General features: G+C 42.3%; 1 protein-coding gene across 13 annotated transcripts in view; it reads right to left on the bottom strand.

The window, feature by feature from the left end:
- inpp4b (inositol polyphosphate-4-phosphatase type II B) overlaps positions 1-21467 on the bottom strand; it is a 996728-nt gene that overhangs the window by 923761 nt on the left and 51500 nt on the right. For 4 of the 13 annotated variants that reach the window (XM_068043156.1, XM_068043147.1, XM_068043183.1 and 1 more), the window contains exon 1: positions 2141-2480. The exons of 4 other annotated variants lie outside the window; for them this stretch is intronic. In XM_068043156.1, coding sequence (XP_067899257.1) covers positions 2141-2184 — 44 coding nt within the window. In that variant the 5' untranslated portion in view covers positions 2185-2480. Of the gene's footprint in view, positions 1-2140; positions 2483-21467 lie in introns of those variants that run through there. 5 more of the 13 variants (XM_068043098.1, XM_068043141.1, XM_068043175.1 and 2 more) reach the window with 2 other exon arrangements.

Here is a 21467-nt window from a genome sequence, read left to right as displayed (position 1 = left end):
ATGTGAAAAGTTAGACCCCACATCCTCCTACGTAATGCAGACTCTGGAAGCACCCCACCAGAGTTGTTAACCGCATTTACAGGAACCTGCAGGGACAAAGAGAGACCTCTAGGGGGCAGAGAAACTGTGAGGGTGATGCTTCACCCTCAGGCAAGCGTGTCCCAGAGAACAAAGGGGAGATTAACAAAGAATCCTCGCCCACAGTCAGACAAAAAGGGAACCACCCATCCCGTGAAGTCAAAAGCCTTTGCACAACTTGGCAAAGCATTAAAAGAGAGTTCAGAATAGACCCGCCCACTACTAACTCTCCTGAAAAAAAAATTTACCTCAGCAGGAACCGAGACCCTAGGTAGTCATGGCAAAGTGCATTGAAGAAAAGCTTCCCCAAAGAACCACATGGTTACTGGGATGCCAAAAAGAGGACAATTAAAGCAGCACTGGCACCCAGAAAAGACAATTTTAATAAGCTTTAAGATTCATAAATGAATAGAAATGAATGAGAGAAATGCATGGTTTTTCTTTCTGTATCTTATATTTCTCTCAAACCTTTTAATGAAAGGCGCCTTTTTTCAAATCGCATTTCATTCCCCTGGGTTTGGAGGTGTCATACAGGCCCCCACTTGCCAAGAATGAGGCACATTAATTTTGCCACATGGATATGAAATTTCAAATTGTTGCTAGGACGAAGAGAAGGGCTATTACAAGGGGTTGCCAAGGCCCTGGCTGGAAAGACATTTTTGCATACTAGCTGACAATGTAGGAACAAAGGAGCTCCCCCAACTCCCAATAGACAGAACGGACATGGTCAGACCAGTTTAGTCAAATGATTAACTGGCTGTTGCAGAGTTTTGAACTGAAAGCTTTAAATTGGATAAAACAGTGTTTGAAGACAGAAAGCTGTTTGCTCCTGGACTGAAAAGACCTCTCGTGGCTGGCTCGCCACAGCCTCTCCTGTCTGCCCTCATCTCTTTCTCATCAGCTTTAGAATCCATTGAAGACACATGTCCCCAAGGAGAAAAGTCTCCTGCAGTGAACAAGGTTTAAGAATAATACTGGGCCCCAACAAAATGCAAGAATTGCCTACACAAGGCCTCTACATTGAGCTCGAAGCACAGTAACAAGAAACACTTCAGATATTGCCTCAAACCTCCCCACTTTATTTTTCTTCTGCTCTTTTCTGTTTCCATTTGCATGTGCCTATCACGTTGCATGCTAGCATGTGGCGCGGCATGTATCGGTAGGCGTTAGCCAAATTAGAATTTATGTTTAAATTTGAATAAATTTCACTTTTCATCTTTAAACCTAAGAAACCCTGTTTGTGCTCATTTCTTTACCTTATAATTGGAAAGCGGTGAACAAGGATTCACCAAGGGGGAGCTCAAAATACGGTGTGTTAAAAATCAAACCCTGTTACAGTAAGACCAGGTGAAGGCTGAAACGGAACCCCTAGACAGCTTTCTCACCTGGTCGTAACACTGGCATCATGGCCTCGAAATTTGGCTGCGTAGCAAGCATTTTTGGGGTGCTAAGATGCCCAATAGGTTCCCAATATGGTGGGCAGGAAGCAGATGTACATTTTCAGTTGGAAGTACATCGCCCAACATATTGGGTGGCAGGAGCGCACATTGGCAATATTTGAAGCACATCAGTTTAGGGTCTTGAGCATTGTACAGGGCTCAATCTCAATTTTCAGTCACCCCAATGCTTCACTCGCCATGTGCTGAACTTGCATTCCAATGACCAGCAGTAAGGCCCCAAAGTTGCCCAAATGCGGTGCTCCCTAAAAGGGAGGAGGAACAGGACACTCACCAGAAGGGTATATTCACAGATAGTCTTCTCGGTAAAGTGAAGACTGTCACCAAGCTACGTCAGCTGCTGCAATCACAACTGCAACCTCAAACCAGGGCATGGGCAACCCTGCCTGTGGCTGTCAAGGTGACTGTCATACTCAACTTTTATGTCAAGGGCTCCTTTCAGGTTGCAACAGCTGACATCAGTAACACCTCAGCTCGCAGTGCACTGATGCATCTGGGGGGTCACCGAGCTCTTTACACTAAGAGAAACATTTACATCACCTTCTATATCGACACACAGAAGCAGGATGAGCAAGCACAAGGTTTTGAATGCATGGCAGACTTACCCATATTGCATGCTGGCATTGACATTTCCTTGCGTGCTCCACATCACTTTGTTCCAGTCTCAAACAAGATTTCCAAGTCACAGGCTGGCTATTGGATGACAAGGGTTATCCTATTCTGGCAGCTTATCCTGTTCAGTGATGCCTCGGTGCTTTCAATCGTACTTTACACCCAAAGGAGCCCTACCAGGCCACCGATGTCTGGAGCCAGTCAATTTGTGAAGCAAACAGGAACAGCAAATGCAGCCAAATCTCTCTCTCAAATTAGACAAAATGATCTCTAAAGAGCAATAGAACTCAACAAATAACACCGTGAAGTCAGTATACAGTAGCCAGAAGTAGTAAATCACCAATTAACCGGTAAACACGGCATGATTTCCTTAAATAGTGCTAGGAGGAAGTGGTCTAAGAGCAGAACGAGAAAGAGGAAGAGGATGCGGAGAGGCAGCAACCAAGGGAGTTCCTACATGCCCCAACTCTCAGAGGAGCGGGCCAACTAGTCCAATCTCCCATTCACCAACAGTCCCACAATCATTACCTCTTCTCACAAATACCATCACATCCTCCTTCACTCTCCGCTTACTGGGTCTTGCCCTCACTTCAGTACAATCACCATCACCAAGTCCAAACACAAAACCAAGCATATTAAATAAATCTCAGCCTTATTCACTTTTGTGCATTTCTTTAGTGCCCGTCTTTCACATTCATTTGCCTATCCCAATGCTCTCCAAGGTGCTTCCTCCAAAGGCTACAGCTTGGGAAGTGGAAAGCTGCTGAAATTCCATGATGACACTCCAGATGGTCTTGGAGGATGACCCTGAGCAACTCTAAGCCTAGAGGGCCTGGCTGCAGACTATAGCATCTAGGCCTGGATTGGATCAATCTGAGTCAGCTGGCTGAATGGCACTGGCAATGGTACTGGTCTAGTGGCTGGCAGTATAGAGGGCATGGTATCATCCTGAGAGAGGACAGCAGAATCTTCTTCCATGAAGTCAAGGCTACTTTCCTGGGGTGGAGCCTCAGCACTTTGAGCTCCTCTGGAAAATAGAGTGCAGGAGTGACATGATATACTGGAAGTCCCACTCAACACTGGCCCCAAGAGCATAGATGGCAGCCATATGAGCTTCCATAGCATCTGTTTGTGCTGTGATGGAACCTGTCAAATTCATCATGCAGTGCTCCATCATGGTCCATCACTGCATTGCTCATGGAGCTGAATGGTCCAAACGCTCTCCACAATGCTTTACACCAAACTGGAGGTGGACTCCTCTATGCTCTGCGGCATTGCATGCAAGTTCTGCGAGAGCTGCACAGTCCGCAGTCCATCAAACATGTCCTGGTGTATGCCCATTAACTTTCTTTAGTAACCTTGCCCATCAAAATCTCTATCTGAGTCATCTGCAGCAAAACTAGTAGATAATTTTGCACCCACCCACCATGCACTTTTTCCCCACACTTCACAATTTCTAAGCCTACCTGCAACTCACAATTAAAAGTTTCGGCACATTGGCATCTTCAAAGGGCTTCACACACAAAATCAGTAGAACATAATCTTGCTACATGTTGAGCTACTGACACACAGGATAAACTGCAGGGTATGCAAATACTCTCACTCTGTATCTACCCTTTCAACATATCAAGACTTTTTTTGCTTGCACAAGGAAAACCTGAAGTGGAATAGAGTCAGAAATCATCATTGTGGGCCTGGAAGAGCAGCCAAAGGCCCAGAGCTTCACAGCACATTGCATCTCAGGTATCAGTGTTTGCCAGCACCAGTACAGCTAACACATCCCAGAGGATGTAATTCGTGAATTTGACAAATTAGCACCAGGTGAGTCCAGAGCACAACTGAAGGGGAGAAAGTTGGTGTAACAAAGGATTAGAATGGCTGCCAGTGAATTTTGGGAAATGCAGCAGTACAGCAGCACTGGGCAACCATATGATGGTGCTATGAGGAAAGGAGGTCAAAGTGGAAGCGATACTGCCCAAAGCAACAAACACCCATTTGGTACACGTGTGAGCAGCATATTGGCTGGCATTATAATGATACTATACTAGCTTGAAAGGAAACAGAAACAGAAAAGATGAGGGTGATTGTAAACTTTTTTGCTACCCTGACAGGGCTATTCCTTTGCTGAAAGTCAGCTGCCGCTCTCCCCATTAGCCAAAGAGGAGCTATTAAGATGGGTGACTAAAAGCTTAGACAAAGAGGTGGATTTTAAGCAGCGTCTTTAAAAGGTTGGGGAAGAGGGAAGAGAGAGAGAGAGAGAGACAGACACACAGAGACGTTGAGGGGGGGGGGGGGGGGGCGGGTGGGGTGAGGGTTGCGGGGGAGGGGGTGGTGGTGTGGAGAGTTTATAGAGGGAATTCCAGAGCTCAAGGCCAAGATGGTTGAAGGCACAGCTGCCAATGGTGGGCAAAGGAAGTAGGGGATACACAAAAGGGCAGAGTTGGAGGCATATGGTGTTCCCAGAGGATTGTAGGGTTGAGGAGATTACAGAGGTTGGGAGGGGCAAGGCTATGGAGGGATTTGAACATAAGGATGAAACTTTTAAAATAAAGTTGTTGGCAGACTTGAATGTAATGTGGGGCAATGAGCACAGGAGTGATAGGTAAACAGGACAGTGTGAATTCAGGCATGGTCAGCATAGATTTGGATGAGCTCAAGTTTGCAGAGGGTGGACGATGGGAGGCTAGCCAGGAGAACAATGGAATAGTCAAGTATGGAGATAACAAAAGCATAGATGAGGATTCCAGCAGCAGATGGGCTGAGGCAGTGGTGGACATGTGACATTATGGAGGTGAATAGCCTGTGCTGGAGAGGATATGGGGTCATAAGCTCAGCTCTGCAATTGATTCCCTGCTAACCCAGTGCCTATGGAGGCTGTTGTCCTAGTCATAATGAAGGCCTGCAGATATGGGCCATCTGGCTTTGCTGATGTGCCAATATGCTCTCTTTCATCTTGTACCACTTTCACTGTATTTAAGGTCCAAAGAGACACTGGATATCTCTTAACCTTCCAATTATATGCTACAGTTTGAAGTATACACTGATGTAACAGATTTTGGTTTATGAGTAGCTATGGTTCAATAACACATGGTAAAGAACTGGTGGTGGTGTTTATAAGCCAGAATTTCAGAAAGCTGGAGCATAAATAACTAGCAGCAGAAAAATGTACCGGGTAGCTATTTGGGTATTAGAACATTTTAGGCCCTACTTTGATGGAATTTGATTTCAGGTTGCTCCAAGCGCAGGGCCCTGCAGTACATTCTTGCCTGTAAAGCCATCTGGCCACCTGGAGTGATGATGACCATATCTTCTTGAGTTTTGATTTGTTTTTAATTCACAGATCTGGGGAGCATAATGTGGTACCAGATGCATTATACAGGGAACTCTGTAGTGGATACCAAATACAAACTAAATGTTCTATCTGAATGTATTACGAGAAATGGTTCCTCCATTCTATGTCCTAAGTTTCAATTCAGAGTAAGGATTTGCAGGAGGATCTGGAGATCATCCAGTCAGAAAATCAATTTGGCAATTCAGCATCAAAAAGGAAAATAGTTCTGATGTTCAATGAGGACAAACTGCGCTACCACACTGAGGAGAAAAAGGCAAGTATGTCACTGCATGCTGTAAAAATAACAAATCACTGATAGGAGACAACTCCCTGATAGGAGACAACTCCATAGCCATCCAATGAGCTCAGCATCACAAAAACAATGTAAAACTCCAGTGAGCTTACTGACTGGGACTGAAAAAAAGGTGTTAGCAGTTATATGACATCTGGTCATATATGTCAAGCTTCAAAACCATCACAACCGACTCAAACAGGATTAATGGTTGCTATAAAGCCTCTGGTCTAATGGGCTTCCTCAATCCCAAAAAAAACTGTTACGTATAGGCATGTGTTGGATTCATGCCCACTAGGCAACAAGCAGCTTGTGTAGTTACTCAGAAGTTGGTGCAGCTAAATTTCTATATTTTAGGCCTCTGGCATACCAGCCGTCTGATTAAGTTACGCTATTTACAAGTACAGCCGTTGTTTAAAAAGGGAGAAAGGGATAGACCCGAGTAATTACAGGCCAGTCAACCTAACCTCGGTGCTGGGCAAATTATTGGAAAAAAAATTCTGAGAGGCAGTAGAAATTGTTATTTCAAAAGGCACAGATTAATCAAGGACAGTCAGCACAGATTTGTTAAGGGAAGGTTGCGTCTGACGAGAGTGAATTTTTTGGAGGCAACAAGGAGGATTAATGAGGATAGCACATTTGATGTAGTCTGCATGAATTTTAGCAACGTCTTGGACTAGGTCCCCACATGGCTGATTAGTCAGTAAAGTAAAAGCCCATGGGATCCAAGGGAATGTGGCAAGTTCGATCCAAAATTGGCTCAGTGGCAGGAAGCACGGCAATGGTCGATGGGTGTTTTTGTGACTGGAAGGCCGTTTCCAGTGGGATTCCACAGGACTCGGTGCTTTTCGTGGTACATATCAATGATGTTAAGGGCATGATTAAGAAATTTTCAAATGACACAATAACTGGCCATGTGAGTCAAAGTGAGCAAGAAAGCTGTAGACAGCAGGAAGATATCAATAGCCTGGTCAGGTGGGCAGAAAGATGGCAAATGGAATTCAATCCAGAGAAGTGTGAGATAATGTATTTGGGGAGGGTAAAAAGGAAAGGGTATACACAATAAATGGTAGGATACTAAGAAGTGTAGAGCAGCAGAGAGACCTTGCAGTGCATGTCCACAGAGCCCTGGTTAGGTAGATAAGGTGGTTAAGAAGGCAGACGGAATACTTTCCTTTATTGGCCGAGGCATGGAATATAAGAACAGGGGGGTTATGCTGGAACTATGGGTTATGCCATAGCTCGATAACTGCGTTCAGTGCTGATCACATTACAGGAAGGCTGTCATTGCAGTAGAGAGGGTACAAACGATATTTACAAGGATGTTGCCAGGACTGGAAAGTTTTAGCAATGAGGAAAGATTGGATGAGCTGCGGTTGTTTTCTCTGGAACAGAGGCGGCTGAGGGGAGATTGAGGTGGATAAAATTATGAGGGACCTAGATAGAGTGGATAGGAAGGACCTACTTCCCTTAGAAGAGAGGTCAATAACCAGAGGGCATTGATTTAAAGTAATCGATAGAAGGATTAGAGCAGAGTTGAGCAGAATTTTTTCCATCCAGAGGATGATGGGGTCTGGAACTCACTGAAAAAAAAAAGACTTACATTTATATAGTGCCTTTCATGACTACAGGACTTCTCAAAGTGCTTTACAGCCAATTAAGTACATTTTATTTGAAGAGTCGTCACTGTTGTAATGCAGTATGTGCACAGCAAACTTCCACAGTAACGTGATAATGACCAGATAATCTGTTTTTTGTGATATTGATTGAAGGGTAAATATCGGTTAGAGCATCAGGGATAACTCCCCTGCTCTTCTTCAAAGTAGTGCCACAGGATCTTTTACATCCACCGTAGCAGCAGATGGGGTCTTGGTTTAACATCTCATCCAAAAGACGGCACCTCCGATAGTGCAGTGTTCCCTCAGTAACGTACTGGAGTGTCAGCCTTGATTTTTGTACTTAAGCCCTGGAGTGGGACTTAAACACGGAACCTTGTAGCTCAGAGGCAAGAGTTCTACCAACTGAGCCACAGCTGACACTGCCTGAAAGAGTTGTAAAGGCAGAAATCCTCAACAAATTTAAAAAGTACTTGGATATGTGCATGAAGTGCCAGGACCTACAGGGCTACGGACCAAGAGCTGGAAAATGAGATTAGACTGCATATCACTTTTCTAACCACACAGACACGATGAGCCAAATGACCTCTTTCTGTGCCATAAAATTCGATGATTGAGAGTTCAATGTTCAGAGACAGCAGAGGCCTAGGAATTAAATACATCATCATTTTCAGTTAAACAAAATGAAAAAATTAACAAAGAGTGCTTTAAGCACTATTTATGCCAGAACCACAATGATTGGGACAAAGAACTGATTTCACTGGCTTTAGCAATCAGAATTAGAACTCATGGCAACACAGGTGATACACCAGCATTTAACCTCTTTGAAGCAGATTTGGGAACCCTCCTTAACCGGGTTCCAATTTCTAGTATTCAGAATATCTGTTGACCTCTACACAATCTGAAGACTGTTGAAAAAAAAGTCAGCTATTAAAAGACAAATTGAAATGACACAAGACAATGTCTAATTTGCTTCAACATTGGTGATGGCAGCAGTAAGGACTCATCTTAGATTGAACGCAGTGTGATGTACCATGATTAAATAAGCTCTTATCTGCAAGAGTCCATATAAGAGTATTTGGAACATTAACACACAAGGTTGAGATCACTGGCAAGCAAGATAGTTAATGTTTTCCATGTGTGTGACATGGTTTCAAACTGAACACATCAAAGAATCCACGGTGGATTCAACAAGGAAGTTAGAGAAAATCCTGAGGTAACCCTGGAAGGGGACTAGTTCTTGTCTTTGCCTTCATCAACATTGTAACCTGCTAAAGATACCTTAAAAGAGGTACCACCAGTGGGTGGCAACAAGACAGAATCTTTGGTAGGGATTTGGTGATATGAAGAAGCAGGACAGGATGATCATGTCTATCCTCAGCCTGTGGTGGGACATCACACAGCTGGAGTCATCCAACAGGATTTTCACTGGTTTGGATCGGAGGAGATTGTTGAAGCTTGAGGGATATTTTGTTTTCACATCCTTCTGACCCGAAGAAAAAAGATGCCCTCTTCACCCTCAGCTTAGCTACAATACTGGTTACAGTTTGAATTAACACCTAAGCTCACACAGCACTGAAAAATTAGTAGATGAAAAATGTATTACATTCAAAAAGGTACAAGATGCCAGGGAAACAGCTAATTAAAAACTGGAGATTTTAAAAAGTACCAAAAGATTGAAGATACACACATATTAAACAAACATATGTTTGTCTGTGCCCTTGCCTTTATAGATGGAGAAGATTGCAGAATTGGATGGTACTACAGAAGCCTTGGTGAAATGCTGCAGTGCATTCTGTAAATAGTACACACTGCAGCCATGATCTTTATAGTATACAACAAAGTCAATGAAACAGAAAAAGCCAATGTAAAGCAATAACAAAGCAGGAAGGTTTGCAGTTATTTTTTTTTTGATGAAAAGAACCACCAAATAACCAGAGAAGCAATCTGCAAATCTTGTAATCACACATCCACATGTGAGTAGTGCAAGCATCATGTAGTTATTGTAAATTTACTTGAAATGTGCATTTATTTTTGGCAGGACAGAATATCTGACCATGCATGAATGATTAAAGATCCTTCATTGAATGTTTTTGTAAACCTACATCCTCGACATACAGTCGTGCAAGGATCAGTTTATAAACCAGAAGGGTGAGCACAGATCACTGATGCTCTGGAAGATGCTTATAATTGGCCTATGTTGACAAAGAATATTAAATATTTTGACCTAATCTAACCTCAGAATGCCGTCAAATTGCTGGGATTATAATGATGCAAAAACAGAGCCTTCCATCATTAGTATTTTAAAAAAACAGCAATTTGCAGAGTAAAGGAGATACACCATGTGTTTTGATTTTCTGCAAACTGCTAAGCAACTTGCATTGCTCCGTTAGCCTCACCAAAGCCGACAAAAGTTCCAACCCACCATGAGCCTCCCCATTGAAGTTAATGGCGATCATGAAATTGCTAGTTTTATGATAATACGAATTAGTCCCACTGTAGCCATATAGGGCTGGTAATTAATATCACTGGGGACTCTGATAGTTACCTGATTTATGGCCCTGACATGACAACCAAACTTGGAGGCCCAGAAAGGGAAGAGTGAAGCTGTGGATTCTTTCTCAGAAGGTAGTGAATTGTTCCCAAGGGGTTTTAAAAAAAAATTTCATTTGTCTCATTCTCATCATCCACATTCCTGTTAATGTCAGAAGGTGATAGCTTCGCATTCTGAAAATTATTTCAACACTCAGAAGAAGCAAGTGAAATGGCCTACCCACTGAAATTGTGACCAACCTTTCCACATCAATGGAGCATAGCAAAGGCATAAACGTGCACATGTGCCTAGTAATGGAAAAGACAATCAGGATGCTCAAATCACACTTCCGGTGCCTGGATAGGTTGGGTGTTGTTTTAACTTGATGGTCTGCTGCACTCTGCATAATTTTACCATGCAGGAAGCACTGACCCTTAACCTGGCAGATGATATGCCATTGGATCTCGACCAGCCACCCCCAACCACATCTTCTGCAACCAAGAAAGGCACAGCTTCAGTGGACAGGGCAGGTCGAGAGCAGCTAGTGACTCAGGTATTTGGACAATAATAGATCTCATAGATCTGAGCCCTCCCCCAGCAGGATTGAAGTAGACCAGGAAGTCCAGTATGAGTCCATGGAATGATTCCCTATTGTGGCATAAACAAAATGAAGGACAGACAAAATTGAAAGTGAAACAATGAAGATTTTATTTAGTGCAACAAAACAGTTTAAACAACGAACTTCAACAAATTAATTGAGATGTGAACGAGAAACTGCACATTCTCATCAAGAAAAATTAAGTACTGCGTTTCTCTATAATAGCACGAGAAAGTAGTAAACTTTTTCAAAGCACCAAAAAGTTACAAATGACTTATCAAAGAATTATTTAACATTAGCAACATCAACAGTAATAAAATAACACTAGTTAACACAACAGCAACAAGAGAACAACAATCACAACAGCAATGAGAAGATTATAAAAACAAGCCAAACTATTTACAAGAGCCTGGGTATGCCTGATGGTCAGCTGTGAATGAGACTGAGTGGGAGCAAGTGAAGTCTGCAAGAAAGGACCACCCTATTCCTCTCCTGCACCACACCTCTCCACAAGCACAAACCCTTTTGCTAAGGGAACAGCCTCTGCACCTGGCCTGTCAGTCAAGATCATGGAAGTGGGTTCCTGATGTTTCTCCAAGGCGAGATGGGGAGCAAGTGGGCTGCAACTACTGGCAGCTGCCTGCTGTGGAAGGTCAACTGCTGGCAGCATCACTGTCATAGACAGAGTCATAATGGCACAGGAGGTTTTCGGCCTATCGGATCCATGCCTGCTCTCTGCAGAGCAATCCAATCAATCCCATTCGCATGCTCTATCCCCGTAGCCCTATATGTTTATATCCCTCAAGTGTCCATCCAATTTCCTTTTGATATTTTTCATCCTCTCCATTTCCACTACCCTCATGGACAGCGATTTCCAGGTCATTACCACTCACTGCATAAAAAGAAATTCTTCCTCACATCCTCCGCTGTATCTCTCGCCCAAAACCTTCAACCTGTGTCCCCTGGTCCTTGTACCATCAGCTAATTGGAATAGCTTTTCTTTGTCTACCCTATCTAAACCTGCCATAATCTTGTACACCTCTATCAAATCTCCCCTCAACTTCCTTTACTCCAAGGACAGCAATCCCAGCTTCTTCAGCTAAAATCCCTTATCCCTGGAACCATTCTGGTAAATCTCCTCTGCACCTTCTCAAGGACCCTCACATCCTTCCTAAAGTGTGATGACCAGAACTGGACGCATACTCCAGTTGTGGCTTAACCAGAGCTTTATAGAAGTTCAGCATAACCTCCCTGCTTTTGTACTCTATTTATGAAGCCCAAGATCCCATATGTTTTGCCAACTACTCTCTCAACACGTCCTGCCACTTTTAAAGATCTATACACATGAACCTCCAGGTCCCTCTGTCCCTGTACATCTTTAGAACTGTACCATTTAGTCTATATTGCCTCTCCCTATCCCTTTTGCCAAAATGCATCACCTCACATTTCTCTGTATTAAATTCCATCTGCCATTTGTCTGCCCATTCTGCTAGCCTACCTATGTCCTGTTGCAGTTGATTGGCATCATCCTCACTGTCTGATGCATCATCAAGTGTGGTGTGGTATCAGCAAATTTTGTAATTTTACCCTTAATTCCAAAATCCAAGTATTTATATACATCAAAAAAGCAGTGGTCCTAGCACTGAACTTTGGGGAACACCGCTGTTTACTGTCCTCCATTCTCCAGCCTTCCCTTCATCAAACTTCTCTGTTACTTCATCAAAAAAATCAATTAGATTAGTCAAGCATAATCTGCTTTTTACAAATCCATGCGAGCTCTCCCTAATTAACTCAAACCTCTTCAAGTGTCTATTGATTTTTTTCTGATTATTGTTTCTAAAACTTTACCACCACAGATGTTCAACTGACCGAACTGTAGCTACTAGGAATATCCTTACTCCCTTTCTTCTACAAGGGTGTCACATTTGCCACTCTCCAATCATCTGGAAGATTATGCAAGCCCTTCCACTACCTCCACTTCCACTTCCTTTAGCCACCTGGGATGAAAGCAATCCGGACCAAGTGATTGATCCACATTAAGCATAGCCAGCCTTTCCAGCACATCCTGCCTATAAATGTTCACCTCATCTATTACCTCTACCATTTCCGCTTCTAGCAATATTTTGCCTCTTCCTTAGTAAACACCAATACAAAGTACTCCTTAAGTATTCAAGCCTTGCCCTGTACCTCTAAGCACATATCACCTTCTTTGTCCTTAATAGGTCCCACCCCATCTCTTGCTACCAGCTTTATTATTTACATGCCAGATGAATATTTTTGGATTCCCTTTTATGTTAACTGAAGGATCATCCACAGCAACCATGTCCTACAAGGCCTATACATCCAGCACAGAGCTTGAAGGTGGAAGCAGTTGACCCTGGGAACAACTGCCTTGTTGCTCGTCAGTTCAATTCCCCTCAAGGCGCTGGACTGCGTCCACTGTGATTGCAAGGGAAGGGGTGACATGGACGCAGCATGGCAAGCAATTTTTAAACTGCCCACAAAACAAGCAGTTGCCTGTGAGATGAGAGGTGGATATTTCTTATGAGGAAAGTGGGCTCCCTGGGCAGGTGGGAAAATATTGGCTTTGGTCAAGCATTCCCCCCTCCCACCCCAACATTATCACCAAAATGGGGACAGGAGTACCTATGCCACATCGCCTGCCACCTCCCCATAACCCAAGACCATGCAGCCTCTTCTTCCTCCTCCTGGTTAGTCACCACTTCAGTTCCAGGTACAGCTTCCCCTCTTCAGGTTGCTGTGTACCAGTGGGAAGGATCAACCAAATGTTACAGTAGTGTAATATGTTAATTATCTGTATCACATAATAGTTATTTTCACATTCAACGCACAACATGGGAAAAATCAATTCACCCCAAGTGCTCACGTACTGCACAAGCATCCTCCCACTCCAATTTCCTTTTCCCACCCTGCTGCCAGGGAAGTTTTTAAACATGCAGTCACTGGAACATATGCATTTTTAAAATCTCAAATATCTCTCCCCACTCGCTCATCTTTGGGATCTCCTGGCCAGTAGACAAAGCAAGGGGATTTGACACTCACCTTGTCTCACCAATATAGCTCCAACCTCCACAAGGACCTGAAGAGCCTTGACTTCATTTCGGGGGGGGGGGGGGGGGGCGGGGGGGAAACACCTTCAGGGGGAGATGGCCTGCACCTGTCTACACATGCTCATGTGTATTGTGTGCCATTTTTCTCTGCGTGGAGAAAAAAAGAGACAGAGACAGTCACATAAATTGCTTACTGTGAGAAGCCTCTTTTCATGAATTCAAATCTTCTCTCCAGCAACAATAAAGCTGTGCAGTCACCACTTTGGAAAGGCTGTCTCTCACCGCAATTGACTTGTATGACATTATTTATCTTTGGGTTCTGCTTTAAACAATCAATTGCTAAACAAAATAACCTTCCCCCACTAACAAAAGCAGACAAATTTTATAACTAGAGAGTTCTAAATTGAATGCTTACCTTCCCTGCCCTGGTCGTCACTGTACTTTTTCCTGCACTGATCCACTGTCTGTGGAGGAGGTAGTGATGGCCTCTGTCACCTCCCTCCAAGCCACCATGCTGATCATCTGAGGAACCACTGTCCTCACAGTCCCCAGCAGCCTCTCACACCTCCACTTCATCCAGGACACCCCACATTTCCTCCTTTATAGCTCTACAAGCACTTATTGACTTCTTGAGCATTTTTCTGTGGGAAAGTGCATATAAAAAGCACTGTTAAGTACGTCTTACTACATTATTAAAAAAAAGTTTTTTAAACTTCTTAAATTTTTGTAACTTTTTAAAGTTGATTTAAGGTCATTTCAGAAGTTGCAGGTCACTCACCTCTCAGTGCCACACCTTAATTGAGTTCTCTCTTCAGCTTTTTATAGTGTCATGTGGTTAGTAAGGGAGAAAAGCCATTGGACACCACGTTGACAAGGTTTCAGAGCTGACAACGACATTGCTAAGCTATTATTGTATTGCCATTCCAGCAATTTGTGTGATCTGAACGGTGACGGAAAAAGTCCAATTATCATTGCCCGCTGCAAGAACTATCATTGCAGCAATTTCTGGCCCACAAAGTGTACTTAACACAGACGCAATGGAAATGGACGACACCATGTAGCTAATGTTACAGGAATGATTTCTGACTTAAAACGTAAAATATGGATACTCATCGACAATACTCAAAAAATTTAAAAGTATATAAATAATTTCTACAGTTGTTTGCATCTCATTGATGTGCTCGTTTATAAATTACAAATGTGAGTGGGTGATCGCTGCTCAGTAAACTCCTTAACACCTAGTAGGTAGAAATTAAATTAAGCCTTTTATAATAAATATGCATATACTCTCATAGATGGACTTCAAAAAACAGGCAGTTTATTGATTACAGAAGAAATCAGCATGTTTTCTCAAAATGCTCCAACACTTCAGCTGAACCAATTCTTCAGTAACACAAGGCAGGAGAGAGATAAATCACCTCAGCTTAATTCTGATATTTTCAGTCATTCGTTGGTTATACTATCAGCAGAAGTAGCGCAATGCAGAAGGTGTCAGTAAAAAGGTCAACAGCAACTGGATAAGAAGTAAATTGACTTGCAATTTCAAGAAACCACCCGACAGGGAGCACCTGGCAGTAAGCCTGAAGAACCAATAATGAAGCTCAGTCATAAAAGATCCTTTCCTAATCTTACAATATCCAACAGCCAATGAAAAAAGACAATTTTGGAGTAAATGAAAAACAATGCTACAAATACACAGTGAAAAAGAAACCAAATGACTTCCCAGACTTTTGTAGTCTCCTTGAAATCCTGTAAAATGGGGAAGGAACCAGCTGGGGACTTAAAAGACTCCACTGAGATGTGTGGCAATTCACTGGTTAACCACAACATTTACAGAAACCTTAATATCAGAGCTGTCACCATAATGACAGCACAAGTGTGGAGGGCTAACCTACCATGGCAAATGACTGTAGGTGGAATGCTTAACACACTTTTGTATAATTCAACCTAGTTGGAAAGCAAGAGATTTAACACAGTTGTATAAGACTGCATTTAATTTGTTAAGGGTGCTTTCCTCCCAAATTAGATTCTTATGCCATTATCTATGTTCAAAATTAACAACTGTTAATTCGAGTTCAGTTTAGTTCCAGTCAGGATGGACAAGTTATTTTTCTTGTATCTGGGCATTTGTAGGAGATTGGTTTCATTTTTTAATATACTAACAGATCTCCCATGGATTTACTCACAGTTAGACAAAGGATATGCTGTTTTATGGCAATAAGACTATCTTCAACCAAGTGCAACAGAAATGTGACACAAAAGCAGCATTTTCACCTCATACAGAAGACCTTTAAAAATACTACATCTCCCATGATGTTCCTGGTTAGTTCGTGGTTATGCTGTTTTATAAACAGTATTATGCCATCTAAGAATGAACATCAAGGATTTATAGCAACTGACCAATTCAAATTACATTTTTATTAGATGGCATGCTGGGAATCCTTTGGTCCTTTGGGGATTGAACTCAGTGACCCTGTCCATTATTCTGAGAACCATAAATGAGTGGCTTTTAATTTAATATATTCCTTCACCTACATATTGAATTTTTAATCTCTCAGCATTTTTAAAGCCAAGGATATACAGCAAAATGGTATGCAACATGATGGAGGTAGGTAACTGGTATTTACGAGCATCGTAGCTGCACTGGGGAGTGACTCTAAAGTCTTGGTAGCACTTGGGCAGTCCTAGGCAGAAGTGGGATGGAATGCTGGGGTTTACCAACATGAGGCAGAGGACTACTGTCTGACAATGCTGTGGAGAGCAACCTGGAGTTTGACAGAACTATCCAGGTGTCATGAAAACCCTATATGCCAAATGGGAAATATTAATTTCATCGGTTGGAACCTTGCCTTGGACATTTACTGGAAATTCTTACAAGTAACTTTTTTAGAAATAAACTGGCAGCCAAGATGGCCACTGCAATTTACATTTGAAACACCAAAAGATCAGACTGGAGACGACAAGTCTGATTCAACCTAGCCAGAACAATGGGGTGCTCGCGGTGATTAAATTACCTGGAATGGCCTTATTACATCATCAGGGCCATCTAAACCCATTGATTTTAAAAGAGCCCCACCCCCCACCCCCAGTCTCTAAGTGTGACTGAACAGCTTGAGATGTAGCACCTTGAATCTCAGAGAGGATTCCAGAAAACCTCATTAAAACAATAAAGGGGTGTGATAGCCTGCACAGCTCTGGAGAGACTAAGCTTTATTACACAGAGAGCAGAGAGGAGTAACTAAAAAGCCATCAATGAAGCAGGTCTCTCTCTCTCCTCCCAGTAAAGAGCAAGAGAATACCTGGCTGAAACTGGGAAAGTCCCTCCAGCCTAGCCAGCAACCAGGGGACAAGAATCAAACCCCTTGAGGTCCATCTTGAGTCTGAAAGCTATTTATTTCAGAACTTCAGCTCATGCATAGCATGGAAGGAATGTTTCACTTAATTTGTCAATCTGTCACCTCAAGGTCTTGTGCTAATTGCACCTTTATATTTATATTTGGCACTGTTAGGATTTACTGCTGCAGTTATTAGAATGAATGATAAAAATTCCCTTTCTCTGTTTACTGCACAGTTACCTCAAAAACATGAATTATCTTCCATTTTTTCCTCCCTTCAGTCTCCCCAGACCACAAAACACCAACAGCCAACATCATGGGCAACTAACGGCTACAAGGTTCCCAACAATAATTACACAAGCAGCAGCCAGGAAGTGCAAGGAGAGCAGCTTGTCATCACTCTCCTCTCTAGGGAAGTACCTGTCCTCAGCACTACAGGAGGCCCGGGATAAGGCCGCTGGAGCCCCAGACCACAAATGAGTGTGACGGGGTCACTGGAGCCAGTAATGTAGGCCCTGGCGAGGTGGTCATCGAGAGTGGGAGGGGGGTCCTTTGCGGAGGGGTGGATTTTGCCACCAGGAGACTTCCATGGGCCACAGACTGCCTAAGGAGGAGGCCCCCACCCCTCAAGTCCACAGGGAGGCCACTTTGTTTTATTAGGCGATCTCCCCACCTGGTGGAGCCCCCCACCCTCGCCAGCAGCCCTTAAGAGGCGAATAATTGGCAGCTTAAGGGCTTCAATTGGCTCTTGACAGGAAGGCAGTCTTCGGCCTTTCCCACCCTTGACCTAAGCAAAGGGCGATGGGAAGGCAACATTACTCCACCCCCCCCACCTTCCACTATTATTTTATGGGCCCCCCCAACCGGACCATTGTAGATTGATGTTCCAGTCTACTGGTTTTTCTTGAAAATTTACTTTTGAAGGCTTCCATCAGGTTGCACACATTTTCTTTCTGATCTGTAGGATGCGATGTTATGAAAGGATTTTCAACTAACTGTTTAACTGGGTTTGGCTGCATGCTGGTATTGCACTCTACAATGATCAGCTCATTTAAGATATCAATGCAGTAAAATGGGTACATTGATTCAGCCCTGTTGGCGATCCACTGGTTAGACAGACATCAATCCCTGGGTCTTCAAAAGATGGCTTAGAGATTATCTGATCTTCAGCCCATAGAAGAAATGACAAAATCTGTGCCTTACTAAAAGGTGGCAAAGATAATATTTGTTAGGTTGATTAAAAACATGTATCAATAGATTTGGGCAAGTATTTAAATCAAAATTAAACTATATTACCTGGACAGAAATTATGTTTATAATGTCACGCATGATACAACAATCATGGACTAACTCTGAAGAGTTATGAAAAACTTACTTTGTCTTTAAAAAAAAAGAACCTTCATTTTAAAAAGTGAACAATGGTCCAAAATGGCTGCCCAAGAAAAAGGGATTGGCCTTTTGTGCATTCAAACTGTCTGACAAAGACAAAGGAAAAATCTTCAAAGCTAAGAGGTATCAATTGAACACATCCTACACCAATGCCAGAAAGAACACATGCCCTGCTGCAGAATCTGACATCTACATTATACAGCAGTGAGAGCTAGAAGTAACCTACCATCTTCAATTGAACCTTCAATCAAGAGAGAAATCTACACTCATCTCAGCCCTGCATCCATCGAGAACTTGATTTCCAAGAGAATTCAGCAGACTTATCATAACCTCCGCCGCCCCCCCACCCCGCCCCCCACCCAAAATAATAGTCAGCTTTCTTTTTTCCTTCTCTATGTCTCTTTGTGTGTGTGCGTGTGTGTGCAGTTGCAATAATTTCGGGATAAGGCGTATTGATCAATAAACAATTGACTTTCTGTTTTTTAAAACCTACAAGAAAACCTGTCACTGTCTGTTTATTTGAAAAATAAAACACCAAGGGGTTAAACTCTAATACAAATACACTTGTTCCAGTCAGGTGGGGAGTTCAACAGTGGGAACCATCCATATTGTACCATGTGGTCGTAACAATTAAAAAAAATTCTGTATTATTTGCAAAATTATACACCATAATTTTAATAGCTGGATAACAAGTCCTGTTAACTTTTATTCAATACAGCAAACAGTAAAACAAATAGAAAAAAGTTAATATGCGACATTGCTAGTACTTCGATAAGTACCAAAGCCACTGCTATTACAGAGGTATGATTAGTATATCTACAACTGTTGCAAAACTGTACCAGTCTGGGCCTTGGCAAATGACCTCACCCAGCAATAAAAAGGTTAAGCATAGAGTATAAATTCTGAGTTTATCCAGGGATTATACAATTACACATTTTATGCAACAAAATCACAATACAAACATCACCAATCCTCAGTTATCCATTCTGCTATAGAACAATTCATTATTATACTGCACACCATATTTTTCACCATGACCTCTTCACCTGCATCAAATGAAACCAAACAGTTAATTATTTTAGCACCTCATTTAAGCATAGATTAACTATCACATCTACTTAAGCGCTGGGGAATTTTACTGCAGCGCTTCTTTCAGAGTTACTGCTGATGGTTCTCTGCAACAATTGCATATATGACATTTTGTAGCAGAGTGCTCCAATGAAAGATGGAGCACTGGTTGTATCCCACAATGCCCTAAAAATAATCGCCAGATGTCAAAGGATGGCATTTTCTCTAGTTATGTTCTGAACAAATTCGTATATTCATTTTCTTAAAATATAAAAATAGATAGTAAATTTTAGATACACATAAATCTACATATTTTAGTATCTTACAAAACCACAGGGCAGATTATAAAAATACCAGTGCAAATACCAAAGCTGTGACTTCAAACTCACCTGCAACTTAAATACACTGAAGTGAAGTAAATCCGGTACATCACCTCCCAAACTGCTTTCTGCTCTCTTGTATCATTTCTCTACTTGTACTAACACTTTGATGTCCTGTTGCTCTTCCCTTTGATTGTTATGCTCATAGCATGTACATTGCTAGGCAACCAGCCCAAGGATAATTTGCAGTGGCAACATTATCAGACACACGTTTATTTTGATGTCTGTTGCACTCTCATTGTTACAGACAAACACAGTTTTCAAACAAAAGACATATGCTAATATAAATGTTGTACTTTGAAAGTACCAAACTTGCCTTTTGTGCTCACCTGAACTCAAGAATGTCTATTATAAACAAATTGTAAATCTTCTATTACTCAAACTTTCAATTGACTGATCCAAATTTAACCACCTTGGTGTGTGTTTATTTTCTCAACAATTTTATCCCTTCATCTCACAAAAGAGTCAAATCTTTGTTTTCCATTCACACAAGGGATCTTCTGGTCTCCCAAAGACTCCCATTTGAGAGTCTTGACAGAAAAAGCAAATCAGGCTATTCAACTGTGAGTGCATCACATGGGAATTGAGCCTGAACTTGTCCTTATTCAACACTCACTTCCAGCCAAAGTCACTGGTTACTGATCAGGCCCAGGAACTGTAAACAATCCAGGAGCAATAAGGCCGATTCTAAGTGTGAATACCACTGTAATAGTTCAGATCAGCTAATTTGGTCTGCATGAGTCAATTGCCTAAACTCACTGTGCTATCATGCCAACATACTTAAAACTAATTTGGCATTTTGGGCCGCACAGTGGCGCAGTGGTTAGCACCGCAGCCTCACAGCTCCAGCGACCCAGGTTCGGTTCTGGGTACTGCCTGTGTGGAGTTTGCAAGTTCTCCCTGTGACTGCATGGGTTTCCGCCGGGTGCTCCGGTTTCCTCCCACAGCCAAAGACTTGCAGGTTGATAGGTAAATTGGCCATTATAAATTGCCCCTAGTATAGGTAGGTGGTAGGGGAATTGTGGGGATGTGGTAGGAATATGGGATTAATGTAGGATTAGTATAAATGGCTGGCTGATGGCCGGCACAGACTCAGTGGGCCAAAGAGCCTGTTTTAGTGTTGTATCGATCTATGATTTTATTTCACAAAAATACAGAAATGTAGAGCGAATTTCACCCTCAAGATCTGCATAATATATACATATAAAAATTTAAAAACATAAGTTTAATATCTTCTGTCAACTTCAACAACTGACTGTAGATGACTCAGGGAAACTGCTTTCAGGAGTTATTTGAGACCATCATGACAAGCTCGAATTTATATCAGCAGAGATTTCCCCATCCCAGAATCGTTCGACGAATGCATAATTTGAAATGTGTACTATCTTCAGCTCTTTCACACAAAACAGAATTTGCTTGCTTGCCACAGTATTACATTGAGTGGGGGGGGGAGCCTATCACCAAAGATGCATCTTTACTATGAAAATAAGTGTACCAAAAATCTGTATTAATGGTGAACCCAACTGCTAATTATAAAGGGCTCATGAAACTACCTGAACTAAAACTAAACACTAATGAGACAACGTGGATGAATAATGACAGAGGAAAAAATTGAGCACAAAGAGGTGTACGCTAAGTACATGGACAGCAGGGAAGAGCATGAAAAGGGAGACTAAGAAGAGACTAGGAGATAAGTCAAAAAATAAT

Source organism: Heterodontus francisci, chromosome 1 (genome assembly GCF_036365525.1).
Source record: "Heterodontus francisci isolate sHetFra1 chromosome 1, sHetFra1.hap1, whole genome shotgun sequence".
NCBI classification, from domain to species: domain Eukaryota; kingdom Metazoa; phylum Chordata; class Chondrichthyes; order Heterodontiformes; family Heterodontidae; genus Heterodontus; species Heterodontus francisci.
This window is presented reverse-complemented; position numbering and strand designations above follow the sequence as displayed.